Consider the following 14630-nt stretch of genomic DNA (forward strand, 5'->3'; position numbering starts at 1 on the left):
GCCTAATGCACACAAGACTGGATTCTTTCAATAGCTGTGGCAGTTAGGGTCGAGCACAGCCCCTGTGCCTCCTCGTCCTCCCGTAACAGGGCATAAAGGATGGAGTGGCTGTGTCCCTCCCTCCGCTCTCATACTCAACATGGCAGGGAGACAGAACCCGGTGAGTGTCCAAGCTGCAATATTCTAAAATTTTCTTTCACCAAATTTATGAAGAAATCTTACCTTCACACTCTCAAAACATGGAAGGAGATTTATATAAATGCTAATCCTCCTGTGCAGAGGGGCAAAGTGCATTGCACCAACAGCCATGCCTCATGTTGGACTTCAGACCCTGGCCATCCTATGACTGACTGATCTCCATCAAGGTCGATGTCTCTTTTGTATAGAAGTGATCCACCTTTTCTTCCAGGGCTTATAAATGCAGGTACACTTGGCTCAAACTACAGCTGCTAGATCAGTCCATGAGGGCCACTTTGAGCTCACAGAATGCTCCTCACTCAGAAGACTGTCTTCCTTGTGGCTATCTCTTCAGCCAGCAGAGTAAGTGAGCTTCAGGCGCTTATGGCTAGACACCTACTGCAGTGTTTCAGAGCGAAATAATGCTAATAAGACATCACCCAAAATTAATTCAAACCAAAACCACACAACACAGGAGAAAAGTTGCACACACTAAATGTATCCAGGACTTTGGTTTACTCTTGTCAATGTAATGAAGCAATCAGACTATTGTCCCATCTTTCTGGCTATAGCCAAGGTAATCTCATCACAATGACTTGCATTGAATTAACTATTTTGAATCTCACTGTTAGACAGTTGGTGTACCTCACCCACCGAACATCAAGGCTCACTCCACCTGCTTCAGAAATGTATAAGTATGAGAATTTTATATGCAATGCAGTGATGTGGAGTAAACCACTGACCTTGCTGGAATTTAGCTGGTAGGTTAGATGCCAAGTTCAGGAGAGCAGTACACAATTATTGTTCAATAGATGCAGCAGGAACTTTATCCTGAGGGGAATGGGGATACTGCTTACTAGTCCCCTACAGTACAGTTCAAGCTGTAAACAGTTTCTTACCCTACACTAATTATGGTTCTTCAAGATAATGTAGGCAGTGTGGATCCCATGACTCTCCCTCCATCCTCACTTTTAAAGAATCCTATCTCAAGCACACCTACAGTGGGATCCACACTGACTACATCTTGAAGAACTACAGTTCCTATAGGGTAAGTAATAGCTGTTTAAGCTGCATGCCTACTTGTGATAGGATAAAAAATAGCATGATGCAAGAAAAAAAAATAGAGGGAAAGGAAATAAATGTTCTCTACCCTATTGGAAATAAAACCAGTTGTTGAAGGTCAAGGGGGCTTGATCTTTCAGGGTACTGAGCACCCTCAACTCCCAGAAGAATTGAGGGTAGCCAGCACTTTGTGGGATTAGACCCAGGGTGCCAAATATATCTTCTGTGGTACATATGCAAGAGATATAAATATTCTTCAGTAGAGCTGATCAGAAAATGGGTGGTGTCTTTCCCTCCCCCACAAAAAAAATGGACATTGGTTTTCAACAAACTTTTTTTTTGGCTGAAACCTTTGGCAAAAACTCAAGTTTTTCACAGAAAACAGACACTTTCTTTAATTGAGTTGAAAAATCAGTTTAGACAGAAAACTTTCCAACAGCCCTAGTTCTCCAGCTTCCCAAATAGTACCAAAAATAACTACCTAAACCATAAGAATAATAGGGGACAAGAGAGTCGGGTAACAACAGAAAAAAATAACTTTATTGCACGTTTTGAGGAAGTGACTCATAACTCCCAAAAGCTCTATCCTGGAGTGAGTTACAGAAATTGTCATTCCAGAAATGATTTTTCAAAAATCATTTTTTGTCTTGTTTTCTATTTGGAGTACTCCATGCCTAAATTATTTTAATAATTATTGAATGTTGCTTAAAGCCAGTTCTGTAGTTGAGTGGCTCTTGAGACTAGATTATTTTTCTAAATGATTTGAGCTTTACACTTATTTTTAAACTGTTGAGCTAAAAATTGGTCTCCTGAGTTCTGGTTTTGACAGGATTCTGACATTGAACAGTTGTATGGAACAGCCTTGGGTGTTTTGTCCTTTTATGAGAAAAAGAAAAAAGGTTTTCAATTTCCCAAATTTGATTTTATTTTTTTCTGTAATAAAAAATAAATCTGAAAATTGACAGTCACTGAAGACTTTAAAAAAAGCTTATGCATCATTGATATTCTGAAATAACCTTCAAGGATTCAGAAAAGTTCTATAATATATTAATCAACATTCTAATGAGGAAGCCTCTAATAGTATTAACTTCTCTGTGGGCAGCAGAAATCCTGAAAATTCTTTTCAATAGGCACAGAAACCAGATGCATCTTTCACTGAGCAGAAACTTTTTGGAAAAAATTGTGCCCTTGATTTGTGTACACAGCACAGAGCAAGGGTGCAACGTGAGTGCTAGCTTGAGTATTAATGTTTTATTCCTTCCATTATAGTTTCACAGCAGGAATAAAAATCCAATTACTCAATAGTTATGAGAGTTACATATTTCAGCTAAATGCTGAGCGCCTGCAGCTGTCTGACTTCAGCGGGATATGAACAAAAGCTACAGTTGCTGTAATAATGGGGGACAGCGAGGAGAGACATGAAACACTCACCTAAATGGTACTTTACAATTTGCAATACTGAGCACAGACTGAAGTAGGTTACAGTGAAAAAGTTTCAGATATAAACTACTAGAGAGAGTATTTTCTCACATTAAGGGGAAAAAAAAATATGGGAGACACTGGCTTTCAAACATGGTGCGTAAGGGGCATACTACCCGCATTTTGCCTGTGAAGAACACTGGGAGTTGCAATGGCTTAGGGTGCTAGGGGGAATACATACTAGCCTGCTACCCATTAAGTTGCTTGTGGGCCTTGCTACTGTTTAGAGATACCCTTAGTGTACTGCAATAAGACACCTGCAGCTGACCTGTGTCAGCTGACTCAGGTTGTATGGCTATATAAAATTGCAGCAGAGACCCAGAGCCCTGGCTGCAGCCCAAGCCTGGATATCTGCATTGCAATTTTATAGCCCCAAACCCAAATTTGCTGACACAGGCCAGCCACTGGTGCTTTATTGTAGTGTAGACATACCCTAAAAGTTTCGTAGCGCACTTTGTTTGAAATGGCAGTATGTCAAAACAAACAGCAATATGTGAAAGCACGCTACAGAACTTTTAGTGCCCAGTGGCAGGGTCACAGGTTTCTGCTGCAGATGCACCTGAAGGAAAATAGTTTAAAATTTGTCTGTTTGCACTTCAAATTCCACCTTAGTCTTCCTATTCCTTATTATGTATGGTCTGCTGTAATATATGGTCCTCATTCTTGTCTTTGGGTTGGATTTCCAGCCTCTGAGGGATACCAGTTTGGCTCACATAACCTCTTGAATCTTACCCTTCAACTTGAATCGTTCGTGTTTTGCATTCCTGCTTCTATTTAGGTTGTGTCTGCCTCCATGCTGAGTTTAAGGACTTGTTTCCTTTTTTTTTACTTTAGGATTCTTCAACTAGATTTCTCTGGTTTGTTTTTTTAAATCAGTCTTTCTAAAGTTCAGAAACCTTCCACAGAAAAAAGCCTTTCCCAAAATCCTGAAAAATAAATTCATGCATTCTTCTTGTATATTGCTTACATCTGTTCTAGAATGTGCTTGAAAGCCGCTCTCTTCAGCCTGCACCATTTTTTGTATTACAAGCTTTGCTTTTCTTGTACGCTTACGTAGAGAAAACAAGTTAGTCAATTTTCATTGGGAAGTTCTTGTCATTTATTGATACTTAGGATAAAATAATTGCAAATAATATTCCATAATGATGTCATTTTGTGAGGGAATCACTGGTTCTGAAACTGTAAGCATACAATACGAGAGTTTGTGAACTTGGAGTTTCGTGCCTATACAAGGACGACAGAATACTGTGTAATCCAGGTCTACTGGGAGGCTAAGAGAAAAATTCTGTCCTGTTTTATTACTAAGGCATTCTGTTTCTCTTTTCTTAGAGGTTGTGGGGTTTTGTTTTAAACAGATTTATTTGAGATTCCTGGACTACCAAATGGAGCACTCAAATGAATGCAAGAGAAACTTTGTAGCTGTGTATGATGGAAGCAGTTCCATTGAAAACCTGAAGGCAAAGTTTTGCAGCACAGTAGCAAACGATGTGATGCTGCAGACGGGAACAGGAGTGGTACGGATGTGGGCAGATGAGGGTAGCAGACTCAGCAGATTCAGAATGCTGTTCACTTCATTTGTTGATCGTAAGTACATCCTCCGTTATCTTAGTGGCCAAGCGCTGAATGTATTTCAGAAAAAGCATCAGCTTTGTGTTATATGAGCACCAGGCATAACAAAAAAGTTGATTCTCAGTTCACACACCCCCTAGTCAGAGGGGAACAAAATACTCACTTGATTATTATTCATGGACACTGTTCCTAGGGGCAGATTTTCTCATAAAGGCCTGCCTTACATTTGAACCCAGTAATAGCCAGTTTCAGATGCTAAGCCTTTTCTTGAGAGGAGTTCCATAGCCAGGGTCCTGCTCTTCCCCACCATCTGATAATCTAAATCTAGATTCCCCCTGCTGCGTTGCCTGTGGAGCAAAGTTCTCTTGGATGGTGAGGGAGCCTTTGAGTGAGTTAGGTCCCAATCTGTTAAGGACTCCATAGGTTAAGACCAGGATTGTGAATGCTGTTCTGAGATTCTGTAGGGATTGCATGTAAAAAGTTTAATGATGATGTTTGCGACACTTATGATTCAAGATGTTTTAGGTGGGACAACATTTAATAGTAGGTTAATATACTACCCCTTATTCTGCATACTTTACCCCTAATCTGGATGAGTTGCATAGCCTCAGTCTGTTCCCATGTGGACACACATCCATATCACACCAGATAATTTGAAACAGTTGGCAGGCTCACTACAAGAGAGGCCAGAGCTTGGAACTGTAGAGCAGGCATGAGGTATGTTGGAAGAACAGCACAGGAAACCTAGCACAGAGTTTGCTTATTGCATGCCTGCCATTTGACACTAGCACAATCATTCTTGCGTTTTTCTTAATGTTAAGTTTCCAACTACTGTGACCTGAATAATAGATATTGTACAGGTTTGGTTGTAGAGAGAGCGCAAAACTAATTGACAATGCTGCTGTTTCTTTGCCTGATCCTGGTAGTGATACTGCTCAACACCTTGCAGGGTTGGTCTTTTTTAAATTTATCTGTTTTATAGTGGTATTTTATTGTTTCATAAAACATTAGAGTTCAAGTTATACACTCATATAAAAATTTACTTGCCCTGAAACAATCCTTCTGTTGTGACGGTAATTTTTAAGAGGAATAGGATATTTCTACTTTAAGAAACAACTACAGATGATATTCCAGAAACTTGTCTAGTGTTTTAATACTTTTCCATTCCTTTTCTGTAACTACCACTTTTAGGTACTGGTTGCTAACCAAAATTACAAAAGCTGTTTTGCTTTCTTCAGTTCACTTCTTCCTCAGCTACAATGATTAATAATAATAATAATGGTAGTTCTGGTGAGGCTATGCTCTAGCTTTGACATTATAAGATTAGTTTCTACAGGTCAAACTATCAGTTCATATTATAAATATTGATTTTTTTTTTCCATTCTTGCTTCTCCAACAAGCTGAAGTGATGAACAGGTATAAAGACAGACTCCTCTCTTTGAAAAAGCCGATCGCTAATCAAAAAATCTTTGCCAAAAGCAAGTCTGTAAAGATATGTACAGTTGTTCTTGCCTATCTCGCAGCTTGAGGTTTGATATCTCAGGAAAAGGAGAGAGATAATGAGTTGATTTTAAAAAAATAAGGCCAATAAAACAGGGCATTTCATGCATCTTAAAAAAATCATTTTTAAAATATCCTTGTTATAAGCAAACTTCAGTGCTCAGAATAGTGAAATTATGTGCTTATTCTTTTTTCAGATCATTGAGCACTTTCTCTTCTACCTAGCTACTGATTTGTAATTATATGAATTCATCCATGAAAAAAATCAATATTTCTGAAGAGGTTTACGTAAATGAACTAATTCTGCATGACATATTCAGTTCACAACTACCCATTGCAGACGTGACTGAAATAGCGTAACTCAGCTAAAGGGGATGAGATAAAATAGAATGTTTTGTTTTTTCCCTTGATACAGTTTATGAACACAACTACCTATATTAAAAGAACCTTAAGTTTGCAAAGTCAAGCACTCAAAAATAAGGAAATGCCAGAATTAAGGTTGCCTGTGAAACCTTAATTTAGCCTTGTTGTGCATATGTGTTATGATCTTAATGAAGTGATTACATACTATTTTTTCCACTTATTCAGTGCACCGAATGATCATATCTCAATTTTGTGTTCTCCTCAGTTTTCAGTGTGTGGCCCTAAACCTTAGTATTGTAGTCTGTTTTCTCGTGGAGATTAAAGGTCAAAATTATCCACTAGGTCTGGGTGCTGACTGTGAAATGCCTAGGACCAGAGTACTGTACTAAGCACTTTGTATTCAGGCACAGCTCCTATTGACTTCAGTTGCAGTTGTGAACAAGTGCCACTTCTGTAAATCAGGCCCCAGAGTCTCAAGTGGGGGCATCCAGAAAATGAGGAATTCTTAATTAGTGACCTGCCTGTGAATAATTCTGGCTTACATGACATGTCCAGCATCACATAGGAACTTTGTGTGACAGAGACAGGGATCAAATCCAGTCCACCAGAGTGGCATTCTCTTAACCATGAGATCCACCTTTCTTTTCCTGTAATTCCCTCTCATTTGGTAGGTACCTTCCAACTTAATCAACAAATGAGAGAGGGTCCTATAGAGAAAAAAGCTGCTTTTACAACACAACCCTGATTCCACCCCAGAGCTGGGGTCTTGTGGAAAAAAGATCATGTAATAAAAGACACTTGTGTACCAGAAACCTTAAATCTGGCATTCCCTAACTTTTGAGTGCTTGCTTTTGCAACCTGAATAACATTCTTCAGTGTAGTTTTGTGTAGGAGTATTCTTATGGCTCTCAGTTCCAGTGCCTGGCTACTTCCAAGCCTGGAGCAGCAATTACCAGGAAAGTCCAGCTTTACCCCTGTAGCCTTAGACTGAAGCATCCTTAGTCACTCTTGTGGGGATGGTGCATATGCAGTCCAGTCAGCCACTAGGAGCTGGGAGCATACGCAGTAGGGACAGAACAGTTTAGTAATCTAAGTCTCTACTGAGCATGTACAAACTGGGTTTGTTTTTTTTGGTTTTCAGAGACTTAGCAGTTGGGCAGATTTTCACAGGGATGGCAGAAGTCACATCCCTGACACAAGGCCACCACCAAAAAACTTCATTTCAAAGGGGAAGAAATCCTTCCGAATTTAACAGACAAATTATATTTTTTTTACTTTGTCATCTTCTTGGAAACAACTGAACCATTGTGGCTGACATTTCAAAAAATTCAGCTTGAGGCAGACACCCACCATGGAAAATTTTCAGCTCAGATAGTTGGGTTTTGCACAGTTACTTGCTACTGAAAACAGAGTCCTATAATAGGAAATGTTACGCAACCTGAATAGATAGCCAAGTATTATACATGGTACTGCTAGTACTATTAGAAGAGAATATATTGATGGGGCCAGTTGGTCCTTGCCCCTTTTGCAGCAAAGAGAGGTTGCAAGGAGCCTTCTAATTCCTTTGCCCTTCTTGACAACTTTCCAATATAAGTGATGGGGAGGGTAGAGTGCAGCCTGTGTGTTCCATCCAGGCAGATGTGCTACTACAAACCACCTCCTTTTAGAATGAAAGAGGCAACAGAGAGAAGTCAGTCTTGCACCTTCTCCATACCAGTCCATGAAGCTGGCTGGGTGCAGAAAAACTCCCCAGAACATCCGGTAGCAAAGGGGGAGACTGTGCATTCTGGGGCATAATTATTTTAGTTTTCTGAGAGGTGGGATGGCTATATACCACCCCTGTCATTAAATAGCACAATCTGGGCCTAAGTTCGTGAAAGGAACAGAAGACATTTTCATTAGCATATTCAGCAAACAAGCAACTATCCAGAGAGACATCATCCTCTTTTAGAAAAGCACCGTTAAACTATCTGAAGATAAGTAGTGAACATAGCTAAATGCTATTCAGTGTTCATCTACCATATACAACATTCTGACACAAGAATCAGTGTACCAAGTATTAACACTCACTGTACATGGAGATAATGATACTAACCTCCTTTGTAAAGCACTTTAAGATCTTCAGATAAAAAATGCTATGTAAGAGCCTGGTGGTATGATGATGATGATGGCTAGACCATGTGCTCTCAAACAGAGTCATGACCCCTCAGAGGGTCATGAGGTTATTATGTGGGGGGGTCGCTGAAGCAGGGCAGTTGGACTCCACCCCAAGCCCTGCTTCACCTCCAGCATTTATAATAGTGCTAAATATTTAAATATGTGTTTTTAATTGGGGGGGGGGCGCATGTTGCACACAGAAGCTTGTTGTGTGAAAGGGGTCACCAATACAGAAGTTTGAGAACCAGTGAACTAGACCTAGGGCTCCTAGTTCATTCATAATTGCTTGAAAACTGAACATGTCATGAAAAATCAATTTCATTTACAGGGGTAAGCAGGCTCTTGGTTGCCCAATATCATTAGCGGAGTCTCCTGAAATTGTGACCAAGTACATTGGGGCAGATCTCTACTGTTGAGGAAAATGTCAAGGTCTTCAATGTCCACACAACCTGTTTTTAAATTCTCATTCAAAAGACTTTCCCCTTCTCCATTTGCAGTAAACTGCATGGTACTCAACTGATCTTCCTTGGCAAAAGAAACTAAGCTCTTTATTCTTCCAAGACATTCTCTCAGTTCTTGGTAATGTACATATTTCAAAATCAAAATGCTTTAAAAAAAAATCTAGGGACAGAAAAAGGAAAGAATGTTTGTTTAAAATAAATCATCCAGGTATATTTCAAACAAAGTCAAATTTCACACCTTATAGTCAACCTCAAAATGACATGGCTGAGAGAAAGTATTACTGAAAAAAAAAAATTCAGCTTTCATCAAATTCCTGGTCTGATGCTATGTCCCATAGGTTTCAGAGTAACAGCCCTGTTAGTCTGTATTCACAAAAAGAAAAGGAGTACTTGTGGCACCTTAGAGACTGACCAATTTATTTGAGTATAAGCTTTCGTGAGCTACAGCTCACTTGATCGGATGCATACTGTGGAAAATACAGATGATGTTTTTATACACACAAACCATGAAAAAATGGGTGTTTATCACTACAAAAGGTTTTCTCTCCCCCCCACCCCACTCTCCTGCTGGTAATAGCTTATGTAAAGTGATCACTCTTTACAATGTGTATGATAATCAAGGAGGGCCTTCTCCCCACCCCACACACAAACCCACTCTCCTGCTGGTAATAGCTTATCTAAAATGATCACTCTCTTTACAATGTGTATGATGATCAAGGTGGGCCATTTCCAGCACATAGTTATTCTTCCCTCAGAAAGCACTCAGTTCTATCCAACAACTAATGTTTCTTTGGTGTTCCAGAAATTACAGCTTGCAGGAGTAGGTGATCAATTTTATCTCTTCTAAATATATAAAAAAAAAAAAAATCTAGTCAGTTCTTCCATCCACATGTGCTCTCAGTCCAAGAAGCTTAATAGTGTAGCTTTGATCTGGATCTCCAACATTTCCACTCTAATGGGCAGATTTTTTCTCTTTATATATGCTATGTGAAATGCTGGATATGCACCCATTTCTCAGTCTGAATCACTTAAGGTCCTTCTCTGTTTGTGCTATTCAGTGCTTGGTTCTATCCAGTCTAACCTCCATGTTTCCAACCAGAACAGTAGCTGATCCAGTGTCATATTCATAAAGGCTATAGCCGCATGAGTTTTATCCTCCTTATCATTCAGGATGAAGGGGCATGTAAGGATGTGGCTTGGGCACCAGCATGAGAACAGGTTCTCTTTCCAATAAAACAGTAACTAGTTAAATACTAGTTACGAACACCTCGGGAATGGAGGTTGTTCTTTCAAAAGTTTACATTTACTGAAGACAGCTGAAAATTGACTTAACAGCTTTGACACGTAACTTTGCAGAAGAAAAATGCTGCTTTTAACCGTCTTAATTTAAATGAAACAAACATGGAAACAGTTTCCTTACCTTGTCAAATCTTTTTTTAAAAACTTTCCCTTTACGTTTTAAGCAAATACTGTACTGTATTTGCTTTTTGATGGGGGAGTGGGGAGGTCTCTGCTGCTGCCTGATTGAATACTTCCGGTTCCAAATGAGGTGTGTGGTTGACTGGTCAGTTCGTAACTCTGGTGTTCATAACTTAGGTTCTGTAGTTAAAGAAGCAGCCAGAGTTTGAGCAGGCAAAAACCTTGATCTTATTCTTCACTATTGGCACTTAAAATAAATGAATGGCCAGATTTTCAAAAGAGCTCAGCATCCAGCATCTCCCATTGAGAACAAACTGACCCTTATTTATGCACTTAAATGGGAACAGAACTTTCTTGAAAATGTGGCCACTTATTTGGATGCTTAACACTTGGGTGCTCAGCTCTTTTGCATATTTAGCTCAAAATCACTATACATTCAAACTAAATAGCAAAAAGAAATTAAATGGATAAGTGGAAGTTGCTTTGAAAAGGCAATACCTCACATATTCCCTTCCGCCTCTACTGCCTTAAGCCTCTCATTGTTAATTTATACAGTGACTCTTCTCCACAACTTTCCATGAATTATTAATACTATAAAGCACTGTTCTTCAAAAGGATCTCAAAGTACTTTCCAGATATTTAAATTTTTGCAACACCCAGTCAAGGAAGGTGTGTGAAACAGTAATTTCAGTATTTTTAAATATCATTACTATTAACATAAAAATTGGGTAACATGCATTTTCTAAAGTTCCTAAATTATGTATGACGAAAGCTTTATGATCCAAAGAGTTGAGACTACAAACAGATGATCGTCTATGGATCTATTTCTTTCCAATATAGAGGAACTGATTGATAACATGAAAATAAAGCTCAGAAGCAGTGCGCATGAGCCTGTGGAATTCAGCACAGTAAGAAATGGGGTCATGTGAAGTGGTAGTACAAAGACAGTTTTAAGGAAGGCAAATTTAGAGGGTTAAGAAATATAGGCTTAAAACCTCCATTAATTCCTCAGGCAAAACTCCAGCTGAAGTAATTAGGGTCCAGGGGTTTAACTGATGGGAACACATGGCAGAACTCTATCCCTTTCCCACTTGCCATCCTCTCCATCACTTACCTCTTGGGTTCACCTCAGCATTTGTGAACCCCAGATGCTCAAGCATGAGTTATCATCTGGGAAATATGTAATAAACTGGCATGTGAGCAAGACAAGCCACTACCTTCTCCTGGACACCACTGTCCTTACATTAAAATCAATGCTGATATGTAACTGACTTACAGAAATCTCTAGTGTATAAATACTACACTGATGTAGAAAAATGGAACAGAAAACTGTATAATGGATAGAATATCAAAAGCAGAAAGAATGCGAAAATTATATTTATTTAATGAAAATGGATGCTTTGACACTGTTCTAATGTCAAGGGCGTGTAATATGATAGAAATTTAAAATCCTCTTTAGAGAGAACGTATAGTTATTTTATTTCTTCAAATTTCTTATAAACAGCTGCCAGCTAAAGGCTGCTCTTCCTTAAACCCTCTATTATCTTCTAATAAAAAAGGCCCATTAATGAGCAGGAGTTTACCTCTTTCACCATGAAGGTCCAAATGACCACTGTATACAGTATAGCAATAACCATTAAGCCACAGGTGGCAGGTTTGTTAGAGTGTTTACACTACTGCTGCCTACCTGACAGGCATTTCTAAACGTTTATAAAGCATTTGGAGATCATCAGAGGGCAGGCAGTATAGAACTGCTGAATGCTACTATTTATTATTGTTACCAATGGATTGCCACTTTAGCTATATAATGTATTTTTTATACTAGCCTCCCAGTTGCTTTTGGATTCTATTCATGGTATCTCCTTTAATCTACAAAGCTCTATAGGGCTTGAAGCCAAGCTACATCTCTCTTCATATGGACTGTCTCAATGGCTGATATCAGCAGAGATGTTCTCTTTGAAAATGCCAAGATTTGAATTCCTGAGGAGGAGAAAGAAGAGAGTTCTTAGGAAAGGGACCTTAACTGGGGAACTTGTTAGCTCCCAGTCTGCAGGAAATGGAATCTGACCTTCACTTAACAGCCTAGGTTCTGGAAGTGCTGGAAGAAGGGTAGGAACCTTAGCTGCCTCAGATCTACACCGCGTCTCCCTTCGATTTTTAATGTTTCAGAGCAGGAATTTGTCATATCTCATTCATCTGTAAAGCATGATGCACTTATGGTATTCTGTATAGATAGGAAGTATACTCTTCAGGGAAGAAACTGACTTCCTGTGAGTTTGGAAAGCATATGACCATTTTGGGCACCACTGCAATCTCAATAATCAACAAGTAATTCAGAATGCAATATAATGCTATAAGACAGGCATTTAAGACTATAGAAGCTTTTTCCATCACATGCATTGGGTGGCCAACCAGTGTATGACTCTTATTGCTAACCACTTGGATCAGTACTATTTTGTTCATAGTGTCAGTTGTGCATCCAGAAGCAACCCCAAATGGGCGTATACTAAACTACTTAATAAGGGATATGCAGGAAAACTCATTTAATGTGAAATCTTAGATCTGTCAGTGAAAGAAGGAATATGCATATTGAGAAATATAAAGTTTCTTCACAGACTTTGTGCACTCTGTGAGCTCTTGGCAACTCATAACTTGTTTTTCCTTCTCTCCTGCAGCTCCATGCTCAGGCAGCAGTTACTTTTGCCATAGCAACATGTGCATCAATAATTCTTTGGTCTGCAATGGCATTCAAAACTGTGCATACCCTTGGGATGAAAATCATTGCAAAGGTGAATATAGTGCAAAGCATAACCTTGGTGATCCAGGATTGTCGGTTAGCCTTTCATTTAAGAAAGTCATAAAACATCTTTTCCTGCAAATGTGCTGAAGACAGCTATTCTACTTAACTCAGGGAGATGTTCCAAATTTTTAATTTAAAACCAAGACGCCTGTGAGCAGGGTTGAAGAATGTACCTGCCCTATAAATGAAACATCACATGCCCTTCACAAAGTATATTTTAAACTTTACACAGAACATTGGGCCTACTAAGTATATGCTTCTGTATTTGCCTGATTTGTACCGCTACCATCTATTCCTAAACCTTGATGCTTTTGTGGGAAAAATCCTTGTTTTTTGAAGGAGGCCCCTTTATGTTACAGTGTGAAAATATAAATGTAGTTACTAAGCTAAAATGTATCATGTCACAGCATCTTTGTTTTATTTATTACAGTTAACAAAACTGATCAGTGGCTCCCAAGTTTCTATAATAAAAATCAAGTTTGCTGCACCTGAAGCTCTGCCTGTGCAAGTATAATACACATTTCCAATCAGAAATGGTTTTCTGAGATGTTTTCCTGAACTATGGGTGCTTTTCTGAAATATACACCTTTCCTAGAATGCTTCACAAACCTACTGCAATATGACAGATTTATTTATTAAATATATAGCAACAAAGCAATACCATCTTGCCCAGCATTTTTAACTACTGTGTGCTCAACTACATTCCCCATTATATTTTAGCTTTATACATGAACAGAATTCTTAATACCTAGCATCACAGGAAAAAAAACAAAACGCAAACCCAGAAAGCAGTAAATATTTTTACTGTTTTCTAATGAACAGTGTGTTGTATTCATACAAATTTCTTTTAGTCATTCAGGACAAATACTTTTTCCAGAGCAAAATATTGCTAAAAATTTGTCTCTTACGTGTGGGAAACTTGCTGTAATCAGATACTGCCATCTTGTGTACTTCCATAGGAAGTTCTATCAAGAAATTATTTTTTAAACTGATCTTATGATGTGGAATGTTAAATAACTTGCAATGCAATACGTAGGTACAATTTAGTCCAGTTACGAAGCCATCCAGTGAAGGCAAGATAAATAGTATGGTTGGATTTTTTTATATTGTTTTTTAAAGGACTAGATAATTTTGGGGTCTGGTTTTTCCTCCATTCAAATCAATAGGAGTTTTGCCATGAGCACCAATGGATGCAGGATTGGGCCCTTTGTATATGAGCATTTGTAGCTATACAAGCTAAAGTAATGATATGCTGTTTAATCAAATTTTAGATTTCAGAATGTAAACTAATTACCACAGGGGTCAGGAAGGAACCCACATCCCAATTAAATAGGTATGTTGTTGGATTAGGGGAGGATCCCAGCAGCCTTTGAAGTATCAGGTGTTTGTCACTGCTGAAGGCAGGGGTATTGGATTTGCTGAACCATTGCACTGATTCAATATGGCAAATCCCACAAATCTATAAGTCCATTACATTTCTAAGGTTGTTCTAATGTAACTTCTTTCCCCCAAAACTATGGGCCATATTCTCCTCATGAATGTTTGTACGAACCTCCAGGAAAATAGCACACACTTCTATGAGAGCAGAGCATGGTCCTATGCATCGAAAACTTGCCTGAAATTACATGCTGTTGAGTGGGCTC

At 38.8% G+C, this 14630-nt stretch overlaps 2 protein-coding genes across 15 annotated transcripts in view; one reads left to right on the forward strand and one right to left on the reverse strand.

Moving 5' to 3' along the window:
- The window catches only part of LOC140896254 (borealin-2), a 185346-nt gene that overhangs the window by 54319 nt on the left and 116397 nt on the right, over nt 1–14630 (reverse strand). The gene's annotated exons all lie outside the window — the stretch shown is intronic.
- Nucleotides 1–14630, forward strand: part of NETO2 (neuropilin and tolloid like 2) — a 52269-nt gene that overhangs the window by 33061 nt on the left and 4578 nt on the right. For 10 of the 13 annotated variants that reach the window (XM_073307744.2, XM_078848100.1, XM_078848101.1 and 7 more), the window contains 3 exons: nt 35–160; nt 4074–4302; nt 12863–12976. In XM_073307744.2, the coding sequence (XP_073163845.1) occupies nt 35–160; nt 4074–4302; nt 12863–12976 (469 nt within the window). The remainder of the gene's footprint in view (nt 1–34; nt 161–4073; nt 4303–12862; nt 12977–14630) is intronic. The other 3 variants (XM_073307749.2, XM_073307748.2, XM_073307747.2) reach the window with 2 other exon arrangements.

The sequence above is a fragment of the Lepidochelys kempii genome, chromosome 12 (genome assembly GCF_965140285.1).
Source record: "Lepidochelys kempii isolate rLepKem1 chromosome 12, rLepKem1.hap1, whole genome shotgun sequence".
In the NCBI taxonomy this organism is placed as follows: domain Eukaryota; kingdom Metazoa; phylum Chordata; order Testudines; family Cheloniidae; genus Lepidochelys; species Lepidochelys kempii.